General features: G+C 42.8%; 1 protein-coding gene and 1 long non-coding RNA gene across 6 annotated transcripts in view; both read right to left on the reverse strand.

Annotated features, from left to right (window-relative positions):
* itgb2 (integrin, beta 2) overlaps positions 1–16,315 on the reverse strand; it is a 139,133-nt gene that overhangs the window by 37,166 nt on the left and 85,652 nt on the right. For all 5 annotated transcript variants that reach the window (XR_013287410.1, XR_013287411.1, XM_077537721.1 and 2 more), the window contains exon 12: positions 2,927–3,159. Coding sequence is in view for 3 of the 5 variants with exons in the window: in XM_077537721.1 (XP_077393847.1) it covers positions 2,927–3,159 (233 nt within the window). In the remaining 2 variants the exon portion in view is untranslated. The remainder of the gene's footprint in view (positions 1–2,926; positions 3,160–16,315) is intronic.
* Positions 5,019–6,375, reverse strand: LOC144031028 (uncharacterized). Its single transcript, XR_013287412.1, has 3 exons — positions 6,080–6,375; positions 5,410–5,640; positions 5,019–5,128 (listed from the first exon to the last, which is right to left on the reverse strand). It is a non-coding gene; the product is annotated as an uncharacterized LOC144031028 (long non-coding RNA).

Raw genomic sequence — 16,315 nt, forward strand, 5'->3', positions numbered from 1 at the left:
ATATAGCCGGAAAGCCGTCTGGACCAGGTGCTCTGCCATTAGGCATACTGTCTAAAGCACGATACAACTCATCTATAGTAAGCGGGGTATCGAGAATATCTTTATGTTCAATAGATAACTGAGGTATATTTAAGCTGTTTAGGAATTCCTCAATATATTCAGGGTTAGGTCTATTAATTTCTGTGTATAGATGTCGATAATAGTTATAAAAAATATGGTTAATTTCTTCTGGTGATTGTGTGCATTCACCATTTATATCTTTAATAGCCGTTATAAGAGATTTTTCCCGATTCCGTTGAAGTTGATTTGCCAGGAATTTACCTGATTTATTATTATGTATTATATATATATATATATATATATATATATATATATATATATATATATATATATATATATATATATATATATATATATATATATATATATATTATTATATTATTATATAATAATATTATTATATTATTATATATATATATATTGTTATATTATCCCCTTTTTGTTTGATTGAAATTTTTTTTTGATTGCAAATTCCTTTTTTGTTTGATTGAAAATAAAGACACAAATTTCTCTCCATAGTTCCGTTCCCAGTCTTCGGTCTGCAATCAGACCCTTCTCCCCCGCCCCCCGCCCAGATAGTTTCGGTGAAGGCAACTGTTTGGCGGCGCAAATCGACCTCCTGCTCGGAGACCACGGCTGTGCATGTGGATATGTGCCTGGGACGAGAGGCGGAAACCAACAACAACTTAAAAATAAAAATAAAAAAAATAAAAAAAAATGTTCGCTAAGCGCGTGGCTGTTGTGTTTTGGCGAGTTTACGGCCAACACAGGTGAAAATTGGCAATAAATAATTGCCACGGTGATGAGCTTACTCTCCCCCCCGGCTTTGTTTCGTGATTGTGAATTAAACTGAACTTCCTGAATTTGTCATAAAATGCAGAGGAATCTCCCTGTGGCGATGCAGCCGTAGCGACAGCGGGACTTGGAGTGAAACAACAGCAAACACCGATGTGTATTGCGCACAAGTTGGAAGGCAAACGCACGAGCGGAGCTCCGCGTGAGCCTCAAGCAGAAGTATACTGAGGCCTTAACACAGGGCACACGGTATCTTCACGTCTCCGGATTTTTAAAACCGCAGTTGCACTGCAATATTAATAATGTGGTAATTGTACTACAATAAAATTTATAGTTTTGAACATTTGTACATTGAACATTTTAAAATTTTCATTGCAATAAAATGAAATAGACATTGACAAGCGATCAAAACATTACATTACTAATTACAATACATTATTACATTAGTCTACATTACATACAAGGCACTGGTGCATGTCACAACTTTTAATTCTCGGTGTGAGTGAAGGAGCAGAGTGACACCCTACTTGTTTGGGGGGGGGTTGGAGGTATGGGTGGGTGGGGGGTTGGATGTTGGGGGTCGGGGTGTGTTCGGGGGTTTGGGGGCCGGGGGTGGTGGGGCCTGGGTCGTGGCGGGTGGCGGTTTTGGGTGGGGTGCGGGTGGGTCGTGGGGTGATGGGGGCTGGGGACCGATGGGGCGCTGTGGGGGCCCGCTGGGCCTCGTTCTGCGGCCTTGGGCTCGGGGATGTGGGCCGGGGCTGGGGCGGGGGTGTTCCGGGCGTCTGGGTCGGCTCGCCGACCGGTGTCCGCTCGGGTGGCTTGGGGGTGGCCTTGGTGCTGCCGCGGCCTGGGGATTTCGGGGGGGGCGGTGCTCGCTTTGCTGGACCGCGGTTGACGGCTTCTTTCTTTGGTGGTGGTCCTTATGCATGCCAGATCCGTCGCACCAGCATCTACTGAAACTCAACAGAAGTAGCCTCTCCCTCCCACAGCCCCTTGAATCAGTGGGTGCTGGCTCTGTGGATCTCACTTTGCTTTATCTATCCTTCCCTCCTTCCTCTCTTTAGTTTTTCCTCTGGTCACTTGAGATCTCAATTTATTGGAAGTTTGAGGTTTCTGGGGTTGGCATAAGACTCTGGTTTTGTAAGGGGTTTTGTTGGTGCTGGATTTCACTTTGATGGATTGGATGTACTGGCTTCTATGGATCTCACTCTGCCTTATCGATCCTTCCCTCCTTCCTCTCTTTAGGTTTTCCTCTGGTCTCTTGAGATCTCGCTAAATTTGCTGGAATTTAGAGGCTTCCGGGGTTGGCGTAAGACTTTGATTTTGTAATCATGGGGAAGGCAGGAAGTGTTTGGTCGGTGCTGGATTTCACTTTGATTTATCTTTCTTTTCTCTTTATTTTTTTCTGACCTTTTCTCTGGTCTCCTGACCATTTAAACTTCACGACTCTGGCAAGATTCTGAAGTACCTGGTTAAGGCGAAGGGTAATGGGATATTTATAAGGCTTTAGGTGAATTAATGAGTATAAATTTATACGTATTTGCACGCACACGCACGCACGCACGCACGCAAACGCACACACGCAAACGCACGCACACACAAAAAAAAAAAAAAAAAAAAAAAGAGCAATGATGATAAGACGTTGAATCGGTAAGACTACCGAATGAACTATTCTGAGCTCTTAAAAAAAAAAGAGTGACACCCTATCAATCTGCTGCTAGAGTTCGACATGGTTTAGTGTGTGAATGTAGTAATTTGAATTAAAAGTAGAAATCGATTCATTAAGAAAGATATTCTAGAGAATATCTCTGTCTGTTTGGATTATAATTCGCCGGTATCAAGACCAATGACAACATAGCCTCTGCTTTCCACATTAAACGCTCAACTCAACACAACTCAAGTTTATTTATATAAGATGATAACTTATTAACTCTACTTCCAAATCATTCGGCGCCATTTCCTTGTTAAGCCCCGCCGCTCGATGGCATTAACAGTGTCACTGTAGCAAAGTGACGTTGTGCCCATATTTTTAGCCCATATATTTGTCTTTATATAAAAGGAACAAACATACCTCCGCATAATCTATTCTGGAACTTCTCACAGTGTTCGTCATCACATTCACAGAAGTCACCATAGTAACTGCCTCCGCTTGCTGTGGTGTGGCACTGGCATCTGCCACACACGCAATCTCCATGACTCTGACACTCAAGACCACTTGGGCTCACACATGATGCTCTCAGGGAGTGTTCGTCTTTGTTGCCAATGGAGCACTCACAGAACTGACCAACGGAGCCTTGACTGCAACTGAATAAGAATGAGACAAACTATGAACACACCAAAAAATGTTTCAACTTTCAAGTTCAATTGATTTACATAACATTACATACATGAATAAGAACACGTTGATTTTAGGAGAATAAGTCATTCGTCCTCTCTCATTTTTAATGTGACTGATAAAACAAAAAACAATTAGGTAAAATGACAGCTATAGGTCGCTTGCACATCGTAATGCATCATGGGAGTTTTTCCTTCGGGCGCCATATTGGGTGTCCGCCGGTTCACAAGGTACACTCGCGAGTTACACGGTAGAGCTTATCAACCTGATGTAATTTTCGCAGTATTTTCACGATTTACCGGAAGATCAAAAACAACGATACAGGCAGAAGGTGTCTCTGTGTGGCGGGATTGATCCTAATTACGTCCTGACCAAGGGTGATTTTTTTTTTGACGGAGAAAGCTTGCTGGCCAAATGTGACATCTCTGGACATCTTTCCCTACCTCGTGTTGACAACATGCTCCATAACACGCCAACAAATCCTTGGAGGCTTACAATTATTTTGTAAGCGGGTGGATACAGAGTGTAAACTTTAACATCGCATCAGAAGAAACTGTTGCTGTTGCACGTAAGTAAACCACATGGTGTTGGTAATTCTGCACACAAAAATGTTGATTTGTTCTCAGGCTTCCTGTTATCATTGTTTACATGCACAGCTGGGTTTACCTGATGTGGTTTTTCTAATCATTTTATAACAGGCAAATAGGGCAGAGCGTATAAGAATAAAAAGTAACTGCACAGCCTCCCCGTGGCTTAATTAAATTTAATGCTACCCTTTCACTAGTTACATGTTACTTAATCAACTTATTCTAAATGGTTAAGGTTAACCACTCTCAGAGGACGTATTTTTAGTTTCAGTTTCCAGTACAATAAAACGTGTTCATGGTAACTACTGAGCATACTGACAGCTTTTCTTATGATCTCACGGTTAAGGAGGCTGTCACAACACCCAATTTCTGTCTGGTGCCGGATGGCAACAATTCCCATCACTTGTCACGACAACACCAATAGTATTACCAGGTATGTATGGCTTTACTTTTTGTAGTTTCTTATTTAATTCTATGTTTCATATTTTCATTACAATGTTTGTAATATTTTCAGATTCAGGCACAGATGAGTTTAACTGGACGGACTTCTGCGACTTTGTGGTGTGGACAAAGTGTGATTGAGCGAGTCCACCCAGATCGCTCGTTTTGGCCAGCCGGAAAAGCCAGAGTTTTTTTTCCCCAAAGTCCCCTCCTTACCTGAACTGCTCGGGAGAGCATTTACTAGATCAGCAGTGGACTTCCAGTGTTCCTGCTCAGCCGCTGTCACCTACCACTTGCTCATGTACTTCAAAGATGCGGAATAAAGTAGTTTTTTGTGCTGCAGCAGATTGTAAAATCAAATGACATCACTTGAAGTGTGCCAATCTAGACTGCCAAAAGGACAGTGGTTTTGTGACAAGTGTGAAACAAGGATTATTTGGAAAACTGTAACACAGTACTGGTACTTGTCTTACATTAAACAAATTTAAAAGAGAGCAACTTTTTCCTCTGTACATAGCATAATGAAAGTCATTGCGTACCCCATCAACATTACATCATACCGTCATCTCAGGATGGTAGGCACCTGTGCTAAAATAAACTACATTAATTAACAGTTCAATTTTTAACCCTGAAATTACTACATCTAATCATTATTCACTTCATTTTTTGTGCTTTTAGAAATAATAGAGATTTATGCCATTACTTTAAGAGGGACCATATTGCACATTGAGTCAAATCCTGTCATTTGTATTATGTATAGCTTTGTAAACAAACCCAACAATAGAATTTGTATAAACGCTGCCTTTATTAGCGCCAAACAAACAGTCGCATGTTGTCCTCCTCCAATGCTTTGATGCTCGCCTTCGTTTCCATATGTCATTGGCAATCAAGTCGGTGTGGCATGAGATCCCTAAAGAAATAATAATAATAATAAAAAAAAGATCACAAAAAAATACGGTACCAGTAAAAGGTTTAATATAGTAAAGTAGTATAGTTTTTTTGTCAGTGTAAAAGAAATGTACACATTTTGTTGCATTTTTTAATGTATGAACATTGCTACAGGCAAATACTTATTTCTATAAACACTTCCAAATGTCTCTAAAATATAAGGTGCGTGTACACACACAAACATAAACACATACATTCACTCATGCATACAATATATCATGTAATGAATTATGAGTGGCATACCAGAGTCAATGATGTCAGCAGTACTTGAGGGTACAGGTTACTGGAGCCATCTGGCTGCATAACTGCAACAATCTCTGCCACTTCGAGTCGTCTTTTCTTTGCTTGTCTCTCCTGTGCACGTTCATATCTTGGCACCGACTGGGCTGAGACATAGATGTTGTAACTTGGGACCCAACTTTAATGTTGGAGCCCAGTCGGGATGATTGGACAGAAAAACGGGCGCAGGGCGACCTGTTAAAATAAACAAATATATAAACAAATAAAATATGGAAAGACTGGTTATTTTACCGCAGTAGGGTGGCCGTGAATAAGTTCTTTAGCATGATGTGTAGGCTACCGGGGGTCTGTTTTCTTGCATCACCCCCGGGGGTCTGTTTTCTTGCATCAGCCCCTTCTGTCTCTTTTTTTCCAAGTTTACATTTTGCCACCAAAAAACATGTTATCGGCATTAAAAGCCCAAGACTAATCAATCCAATTTCAGCAGTAAACACTTTGCACTGGCACTACTTGGGTGAAAATGTTCGATGTTAGCTTTCGGCTAACGTCCGCTAGCCAGCTTGTACTACCGAACTTGCTTGCTCATGAATCCAAAACATAAGCAACTTGCCCATATATGGGCGGTCGAAATGTTATTAATCCTCATGCATTAAATAAAGGTAAACAAGCTTACCGCTCACAAAGTGATCGCTGCACACACGAGCCCAAAGTAACGACTTCCCTCCGGAGTCCGCACTCCTCTGTCTCCAGGCCCTGGTTCCTAATTATTTTCGGAATTCGGAAAAAAGACCGACCATTTTCCCCCTTGGCTTTGTTCGAACAGCCAACGATGCAGCAACAATGTACCATTTTAAACGCAGAAAACAAACGTGATAGATACGTGTTAGACCGAATCGCTACGTAAATGGAGGCCACCCAGCATGGCGACTACAAGAAATCCGAGGCGGAAGTGACGACATGTGCAAGCGACCTATACGTAACTATGGTTCTGTGAATCCTGGACGACCGTCAGAGGTGGTGTTTTCAGCATGGAAATACCTTTAGCACACAACCCACAACCTCTGGGTTGGGAGACAACCAACCTACCACACCGCCCGTGTGGCATGTACTGCATTGGCACTGTAACTGCAATACTATTTTATTGTGGTTATTATTTACAGGTTGTTCCCGAATACAGTGTATGACCCTTTTAATTTTCTAATTGTCAATGATACTGTTTGAAAGACACATTTAAAGAAGTTCAGTAAAGGTGTAGACAACTTACAGGAGGAAAAAAAACACATTTTAAAAATGTTTTATACGGTATGCTGAAAAACAGGCCATAACAGCTATTGAAACTTCAATTATGAGAGTCCAGTGTTAATGTTGTCATTCTTCAGGAGCTCTTCATTTCCCTGCTGTCAAGCTCAAACGTTAGGGTTCAGACTCTTCCTACAGACATTTTAATAACCAAGTCAAATTGGCCTCAGCTGGCTCAAAAACTTCAGGAACTAGAGCTGAACGATTTTGGAAAATCATGCGATATGCAATGTTGCTGAATATAGTGATATATATTGCAATATTTAATAAGTATCTAAAGAAATTACATTTTCATTATGTAATGAACAAATGATATTTTTCATGCAGCAAAATATATTCATAGTTATTTAATTATAATTACCGTATTTTCCACACTAAAGGTGCACCTAAGAGCTTTCAATTTTTTCAAAAGCTGACCATGCGCGTTATAATCCAGTGCGCCTTATATATGGATCAATATTGAGCCGCAACAGGTCTCACTGTCAAGACGCTATCAGTGACCCTGCACTACCGGTGACGCGCATGCGCAGAAGATCCCGCCATCTTAGATCGCTAGCTAATACTAATGCTAATACTTTACCTCAGAGAAAATAATAAAACAGCTGTTTATTCATTTTGGGAGTGAATGGAGTTGCCAGAAAGCGGGTTTGTAATCTATTAATAAAGTTTGACTGACCTATCTGACTGTTTTGTTGACATTCCCTTTAGCGCAGCACCATCTAATGGATGCACAACGTAACCCCAGCCTCTACTGTGGCGCCTTATATATTGAAAAAGTTTTAAAATATGTAATTCATTGAAGGTGCGCCTTATAATGCGGTGCGCCTTTTAGTGCGGAAAATACGGTACATTTCGATACTGTTCAACTAGTGGATGGCGGTGCACATTTTAGCTAGCGGCTGACTGGTGAAATTCCGATAAAAGCATAAAATTCCATATGAAACTTATTGCATGTCTTTATTATATGCATATTGCATGGGCCAATATTGCGATATCAATATTTTTTGCACTCAAATTCTTCATCTTCTGCTTCTCGTGGTGTTGTTGACACTTCTGTTGTGGTGTCATTAGGTGCATTCTGTGTCCTTCGTCATCTTTTTTGCCTGATAATAAAAACAAAACCAAAGGTTAACGCTCAGATTTTTAGATGTCTGTCTTTCGTTGTGGAAAAATGATAAGATCAACCATGTTTCTCATATTAGTATAACTTACATTATTTTGGGAAAATGTTGATTTTAACAGCTGATAGTCATTTTGTATGGTTGTCTTGTAACCAAAATCAATGAAATTCTTACATCAGTAACTATGGCATTGGACTGCCAAACACAGTGCAGTATTCAATGTTTTTTATTATTCACGATATACCTTTGGTGGTACGAGGCACTAATAACTAAAGAAAAAAGGATGGTGTAACATTTTCTTTGTTACTCATTACATTTACATTTTCTTTGTCACTCCTTATACAACACCACTCATGATGGCATGCATAGTTTAAGATTGTAATGATAGTGGACCGATCAAAAGAGGAAGAAAAGAAAAAACTATAGAATGCAGAACTTAAATACAATACAGTATTTTGTAACTTACCATAATGAAAACGTAAGCAGCAGGTTAGCCTCTACTTTTCTTTTTCTTTTGATGCCGTCATCCAGCATCCCCATGGGCGCTAAACCTTGTTACCCTCCTTCTTCCTCTAACCAGGAAAGCAGTTAGGAGCTGCTTCACCTCGTAACATAACAAAACTTAAATTTTGCTAAGTAAATAAAAGTAAGCAGAGATGTAGATAAAAATTCAAACAGGAAAGGACTGAGTGGTAGTAAACTAGAAAATAAAAAAAATAAATAAAAATGGCAGAAACGGCCTTGATGCAACGCGGCGTGACATCACGTTGTCTAAGTTCTGCCTGATTGATATTAAACAGCCAATCAGGATTTGCTCTACTGTCCGACTCCTGATTGGTTAACAATAGTGGTCCAATTACACCTCGACCCTAGTAGCGTAAGCGTGAATCAAGGTATTGTACACGTAGAGGAGAGAAGCAGCAAGCGTGCACGAGGACGGTTTTGTACGTTCAAAACACATTTTGTATGTACGAGACATATCTTTTTGTACGCACAAAACACATTTTGTATGCACGAAACACGCCTTTTGTGCTCAGTATTTCCCATTACGCTTGCGTAATTGTGGCACAAATTAATGCCATACCATAGGCTGGCTATGGCTGCTGGACAAGCCCCAGGACGCCGACCTCTGCGTTGGGCGTGCCGGCATGACCATCATCGGCTAATCGCTGTAGCTAGCTGGTGGCTGAAGCACCATACGGAGGCTGTTGGCGCCATTCGCGGACACCAGGAACGCCGTTCATTGCCATCTGGAGCAGGAGCTTTTTCGTCAGGCAGGTCACTACAACTGACTATCGCTGGCTAGTAGAGCTACTACCTTGTAGTCTCCGGCAAGGACACCTGTACGTCGGCTCCCTGTGCTAGAAGTCGCAGCTAGCCGTTGGCGACGCAGATCATCGCCAACAAGCAAACTCCAGGGACATTTGATCGTCTTCTTATTTATTTTATTTATTTTTTGTGACCTTTCAAAATGTGAATGGTTGTTTGTTTCTACTTATTTTATCTGTTGAATACTGTTTTTGTTTAGTGTTTAAATGTTTTATGATATAGCAGTGGCGAGTGGTATTAAGCTATAAGCTATTAATGCGGTGCATGCCCAAGCCCTTCAATATAATTATAGTTATACAAACCCTTAGTTCTACTGCTTTGGTCTTAAATTCCTGTGTAATTGTCCTGTTTTCCTTGCGGAGAGGTGGAAAGCCATGTGGAACCCTAACAGCGGATAGTTGGCACACACGAACCATCGCAATAAACGGGTGTCTCACGAGAGGAAGCTCGACTTTGTAAACCGGAAGGCCGACAGCATTCGCGCACGCGCAATGAGAAATAAAGTTGTGTTAGATCCAAGAGGTTTCTAACGTGAGCCTTTTGAATGGCAAAAAATCTGGCATTCAAGCAGCATCTCTGACAACAACGCCCATGCGCATAATTGGCTTACTTGGCAAGCAGTCAGTGGCTTTTCGTCCCGGAGATGAGGGCCAGCAAATGCCAGATTTCATGCCCGAGGAGGCTCCAGCGTTCTCGGCCGTGCTCCGCGGTCCTCCGGCCGCTCCAGGAATGCTCCAGCGAGAATATAATTAGAAGTGGTCGTCCTACTGAAGTAATCATCAAGAAAACAGGGAAGAATTTCGTCCCTCACTTTCAAGAAAGGACGTACGAGAAACATCAGTGGCCAACTGGCTGTCCACAGGTGAGCAAAAATTATTGTTGGTTGAAACCTCTTGCAGCTCTTCTGTCATATCATTTTTTCCTTCTCCCGGGTTGAGCCCACATCATGGGCACGAGCCAGTTCCGAATACTGTAAATTCCAACGTATTGGCAAATTGTGATTTTGTCATTTCACTCACCACGGAGCTGGTTACATTATCAACCTGAGTCAGTCCTGAATATTTCCGCTTTAATTTTATACCTACAGTGGTATAAAATAATAATTAAATAATATTTAAGATTGAAATTAATAATAAAAAATGTTGCCGCGATGGGGCACAAGCCAGTGTCTTCTTGTGCCAGTCCCAAGCCCGGATAAATATAGAGGGTTATGTCAGGAAGGGCATCGGACATAAAACTTCGGCCAAACCAAACATGCGAATCAAATATATGACTTCCATACCGGATCAGTCATGGCCCGGGTTAACAACGACCGCCATCGGTGCTGTTAACCAACAGGGTGCCGATGGAAATTACTGTTGGTCAAAGAAGGAGAGGAGGAAGGTGTGTTCGTAGGAAGAAAGAGAAGAGGAACACCATGAGTCAAGGACTTAGAATAGGGACTTTGAATGTTGGAAGTATGACAGGAAAAGGTAGAGAGCTGGTTGACATGATGCAGAGGATGAAAGTGGACATACTTTGTGTTCAGGAGATTAGGTGGAAAGGGAGCAAAGCGAGAAGTTTAAGAGCTGGTTTCAAACTGTTCTATCATGGTTCAAATAGGAAGAGAAATGGAGTAGGAGTTATTGTGAAGGAGGAGTTTGTTAAGAACATTCTGGAGGTAAAAAAGAGTGTCAGATAGGGTGGTGAGCCTGAAGCTAGTAATTGAAGGTGTGATGATCAATGTTGTTAGTGGGTATACGCCACAGTTAGGATGTGAGCTGGAGGAGAAGGAGAACTTTTGGGTGGAACTTGATGAAATGGTGCAGAGCATCCCTAGAAGTGAGAGTTGTCATTGGTGCAGACTTCAATGGACATGCTGGTGCAGGAAACAGTGGAGATGAGGAGGTGATGTGTAGGTTTGGTATCCAGGAGGAGAACGTAGAAGGACAGATGGTGATTGACTTTGCAAAAAGGATGGAAATGGCTGTCGTGAATACTTTCTTCCAGAAGAGGCAGGAACATAGGGTGACCGACAAGAGTCGAGGTAGAAGTACACAGGTAGACTACATCTTGTGTAGAGGGTGTAATATGAAGGAAATCAGCGACTGCAAAGTAGTGGTAGGTGAGAGTCTAGCCAGACAGCATAGGATGGTTGTGTGTAGGATGACTCTGGTGGTGAGGAAGACAAAGAGGGCAAAGGCAGAGCAGAGGATGAAATGGTGGAAGCTGAAAAAGGAAGAGTGTTGTATGACTTTCAGGAAGTAGTTGAGAAAGGCTCTGGATGGTCAGGATGTGCTCCCAGATGACTGGACAGCTACAGCAAATGTGATCAGGTAGGACAGGCCTTGGTGTGTTATCTGGAAGGAAAGGAGATAAGGGGACTTGGTGGTGGAATGAGGAGGTGCAGAAGTGGATCCAGAGAGAAGAAGAAGTGGGACACTGAGAGGACCAAATAAAGTAGACAGGAGTACAGGGAAATACGGTGTAAGGTGAAAGTAGAAGTGGCAAAGGCCAAACAAGAGGCTTACGATGACTTGTATGCTAGGTTGGACAGCAAGGAGGGAGAGACTGATCTATACAGGTTGGCAAGGCAAAGAGTCAGAGATGGGAAGGATGTGCAGCAGGTTAGGGTAATAAAGGATAGGGATGGAAGAGTGTTGACAGATGCCAGCGATGTGATGGTAGATGGAAAGAGTACTTTGAAGAGTTGATGAATGAGAAAAATGAGAGAGAACGAAGAGTAGAAGGGGTGGCTGTTGCGGGCCAGGAAGTAGCAAAGATTAGTAAGGATGAAGTGAGAAGGACATTGAAGAGGATGAAGAGTGGAAAGGCACTTGGTCCTGATGATATACTTGTGGAGGTATGAAAGTGTCTAGGAGAGGTAGCAGTAGAATTTCTGACAGGGTTGTTCAACAGGATCTTAGTGAGAAGATGCCTGAGGAATGGAGGAGAAGTGTGCTGGTGTCCATTTTTAAGAACAAGGGAGACGTGCAGAATTGTGGCAACTACAGAGGAATAAAGCTGATGAGCCACACAATGAAGCTATTGGAAAGAGTAGTGGGAGCTAGACTGAGGGCAGAGGTGAACATTTGTGTGCAGCAGTATGGTTTCATGCAAAAAAAAAAAAAAAAGTACGACCGATGCAGTATTTGCTTTAAGGATGTTGATTGAGAAGTACAGAGAAGGTCAGAAGGAGCTGCACTGTGTCTTTGTAGACCTGGAGAAAGCTGATGACAGGGTGCCCAGAGGAACTGTGTTTTTGTATGAGGAAGTCTTGAGTGGATGAGAAGTATGTTCAAGTGGTGCAGGACACATCAGGGATCAGCTCTGAGCACCTTCTTGTTCTCTATGGTAATGGATGACAGACGAGGTTAGACAGGAATCCCCATGGACTATGATGTTTGCAGATGACATAGTGATCTGTAGTGAGAGCAGGGAACAGGTGGAGGAGAAGCTAGAGGTGTGGAGGTTTGCCCTGCAAAGGAGGGGAATGAAGGTTAGCCGTAGCAAGACGGAGTATCTTTGTGTGAATGAGAGGGACCCAAGTGGAAGAGTGAGGTTACAGGGAGAAGAGACCAAGAAGATGGAGTTTAAGCATTTAGGGTCAACAGTTCAAAGCAATGGAGAGTGTGGAAAAGAAGTGAGGAAGCGGGTGCAGGCAGGCTGGAATGGGCGGAGAAAAGTGTCAGGTGTGACGTGTGATAGAAGAGTTTCAGCTAAAATGAAAGGAAAGGTTTATAAAACTGTGGTGAGACCAGCGATGTTTGGTCTGGAGACAGTGCCACTGAGGAAAAGACAGCAGGCAGTACTGGAAGTGGCAGAGATGAAGATGCTGAGGTTCTCTTTGGGAGTGACCAGGATGGATAGGATCAGGAATGAGTACATCAGAGGGACAGCACATGCTTGAGGCTTTGGAGATAAAGTCAGAGAGGCCAGACTGAGATGGTTTGGACATGTCCAGAGGGGAGATAGTGACTATATTGGCAGAAGGATGCTGAGTTTTCAAATGCCAGGCAGAAGATTGAGAGGAAGACCAAAGAGAAGATTTATGGATGTAGTTAAAGAGGACATGAAGGTAGTTGGTGTAAGAGCAGAGGATGCGGAAGGCAGGGTTAGATGGAGGTAACTGATTCGCTGTGGCGACCCCTGCAGGGAAAAGCCGGAAGAAGAAGAAGAAGAAGAAGAAGAAGAAGAAGATTGAAATTAATAAGAAAAATACCCCAACATTTTCCAGCTTGCGCCCTTGAGGCCACTTGCATATGTCACACTTCAACATGCCCACTCCAAAAAGTCACCGCTCGCTACTACTATATAGAGTAATTTTTAATTCAAATGATACTTAAATATTACTCGTAATTATATAACATTTAGTCACATGGCATACAGTTACCGCAATGTGTCAGAACCAGGATGCTCGCAGTAAGAACAACAACCGGGTATTCCGTCCGCTCTTTACCCGACCCTTATGGCTTTTGCATACTTGCAATCGGAACAGTAATTGGGCCGTGACTGATGATGTTTCAAGACATGACAGGACGTAAGTACGGACAAGAATGCGTTTTGAGAAACGGCCCTTGTCAGAGTATTGACCTTGCTACGTCCTTATTCTGATCTCGGGTTCCAAATTCCTGTCTCTAGTTTCGCTTCTTGTTTCCAGTCTTCACGTGAGTCCTTTTTGCTCTGTGGTTTTGTTATTGTTTCCTCAGCTTTGTGCTTGAGTGATTGGTATCCACGTGTTGTTTTTCCACGTCGCCTTTAGCTCCCCTCCTCTTTGTAGCTCGTTTAGAATTATTGTTTATTCGCGTAGTGCGATTTTGTAGCCTTTAGGTGTATTTTTTGTAGGACTGTCAAAGTTAAAGCGTTAATAGATTAATTAATCACAGAAAAATGTTGCATTAATCACGTATTAATGCATATTAATCACACTATTATTTTCGAGCGAACTTGAGCCTTGAACATAACCGCGGATGGTTACATTGAGGGCTGCGCAGGTCAGTGATTAGATCAATGCACGGCATTTCCTACGCCTGTTGTTCCAAGATGAGCAGGGTGACTCCAATTGGTGTGCTCTGTGGTAAATTTCGCTTTAAAAAACACCCCGATGGGACTTTAGATGAAAAAAAAGTAATTTGCATTCAATTAATTAATAATTCCTGAATTGCACCCAGTTGATATGATGCTGTTACCAAGTTTACGTCAGCATTCAGCATGTTCTTTGCAATATAATTCCCGAATTGCACCCAATTGATATGATGCTGTTACGTTGTGAGCAATACACGTATGCATGCAATTGCGTACATGCATTTAATCAATGTTTGCAAATGACATTCAGATGATAAAATGCGTTAATGTCAAAATATTACGGTATTTTGCATTTATTTTATATTACGCAAGTAATTTAGCTGATTAATCGTGATTAATCCAAATTAAAAAGTGATTAATCAGATTAAAAATTTGTATCGTTTGGCAGCACTAATTTTTTGTGACTTTGGTTTTCCTTGCAGTTTTGCAAGTGACTTTTGTTAATCCTTTTCTTCTGGCTTTGTCCAGCGCTTTGTGTTTTTGCTGTGTCAAAATAAATCTTTGTTAATACAACCCATCCTTCCTTTGCATTTGTGGGATCCACCAGCCGGTATACCCAGAAATCATTACAGATACCAGTAAAGTCTAATATGGTAATGAAACAGCATGCGACCGAGAGTCACCCTCCCCCGCACCATGTTATGTTCATTCACCAGACATATTAAAAAGTTTTGATCGTCCCTTTTTTTGGAACGACACAGAGGTTTACCGCGCTTTATACCAGTTTTACACTGCTCGGCAGAGAGCCAGCCACCATTCTACTATGCACTGAGGGTCATATCCACTAACCCGGGACTCGCACCGGATGCGGCTGCGGTGTGACTGCGGTGCGTTCCGGCGACGCAACCAATTAGATTCCATTCATTCGAATGGTGCAGTTTACACCGCTTGTGTGTGCGTTGCGTGTCGACTGCGTCTCAGCTGCGACGTGCCACAGCCCTTCAGCACGAATAGACCTATTTTCTATTTTTGCCGGAGGCCGCCTCCGTCAGCCTCCGGCAAATGGCAAACTAGCACAAAACACATCGAGCGGGACAGGAAGACAGACGCAGTTTCAAAATAAATTTCCGGTTACCTTTCAGAATAAAACACTCGCCAGCTCCTATTTTGCAATCATGTCAGCAAAACGTGATGTGGGCGTAGCCGGGCCTGGAGTTAACGTGCGAGGTGCTCATTCACGGTTTAGACATCAGAACATGGACGAGGAGAGGTTTATATTGGAGGTAGAAAGCCACGAAATAATAAAAGTCCACCTCTTTCTGCTTCTCTGTTGAGCACAGACTTTCTGTGTTTGTCGTTGTTTTTAATGCCACATGATCGCGCGCGGTTTGCGAGACACAGCAGGAAGTGGTCGGCGACGGAGCTGCCGGACCGCAGCTGTACAGATTGGCCAAAAAATTGACGCGTCTGGAGCACGCAGTCAGGACGCACCGCACCGCAACGCACACACAACCGGTGTAATCCAGAGGTAAGAACGCGCTGCATCCGCTAACGGCACTAAAAATTGCTCCATATGTGCACCCACGGGCATGGCACGGGTGGATGACTGGTTAGCAAGTCCGCCTCCCAGTTCTGAGGACTCCGGTTCGAGTCCAGGCTCCGGCCTTCCTGGGTGGAGTTTGCATGTTCTCCCCGTGCCCGCGTGGGTCTTCTCCGGGTACTCCGGTCTCCTCCCACATTCCAAAGACATGCATGGCAGGTTAATTGTGCGCTCCGAATTGTCCCTAGGTGTGCTTGTGAGTGTGGATGGTTGTTTGTCTCTGTGTGCCCTGGCTGGCAACCAGTCCAGGGTGTACCCTGCCTACTGCCCAAAGCCAGCTGAGATTGGCTCCAGCAACCCCCGCGACCCTTGTGAGGAATAAGCGGTCAAGAAAATGGATGGATGGATGTGCAACTGCAGTTTGCACCTTGTTAACGTCCCATTCACTAAAGATATTGGTCTAATGATATACCAGCTCACACACAAGTTTGACAGCTGGGAGCAAATTTGTGCCTGATTTTACCACACATGACAATGGATTTGCGCCAAGAAGCAGTTAACAGTTGCGAGAAAAATGAAATTATCAGAAAGCGAGTTTGGACTGAGTGGTGCAGAA

This window comes from Festucalex cinctus, chromosome 11 (assembly GCF_051991245.1).
Source record: "Festucalex cinctus isolate MCC-2025b chromosome 11, RoL_Fcin_1.0, whole genome shotgun sequence".
NCBI classification, from domain to species: Eukaryota; Metazoa; Chordata; class Actinopteri; order Syngnathiformes; family Syngnathidae; genus Festucalex; species Festucalex cinctus.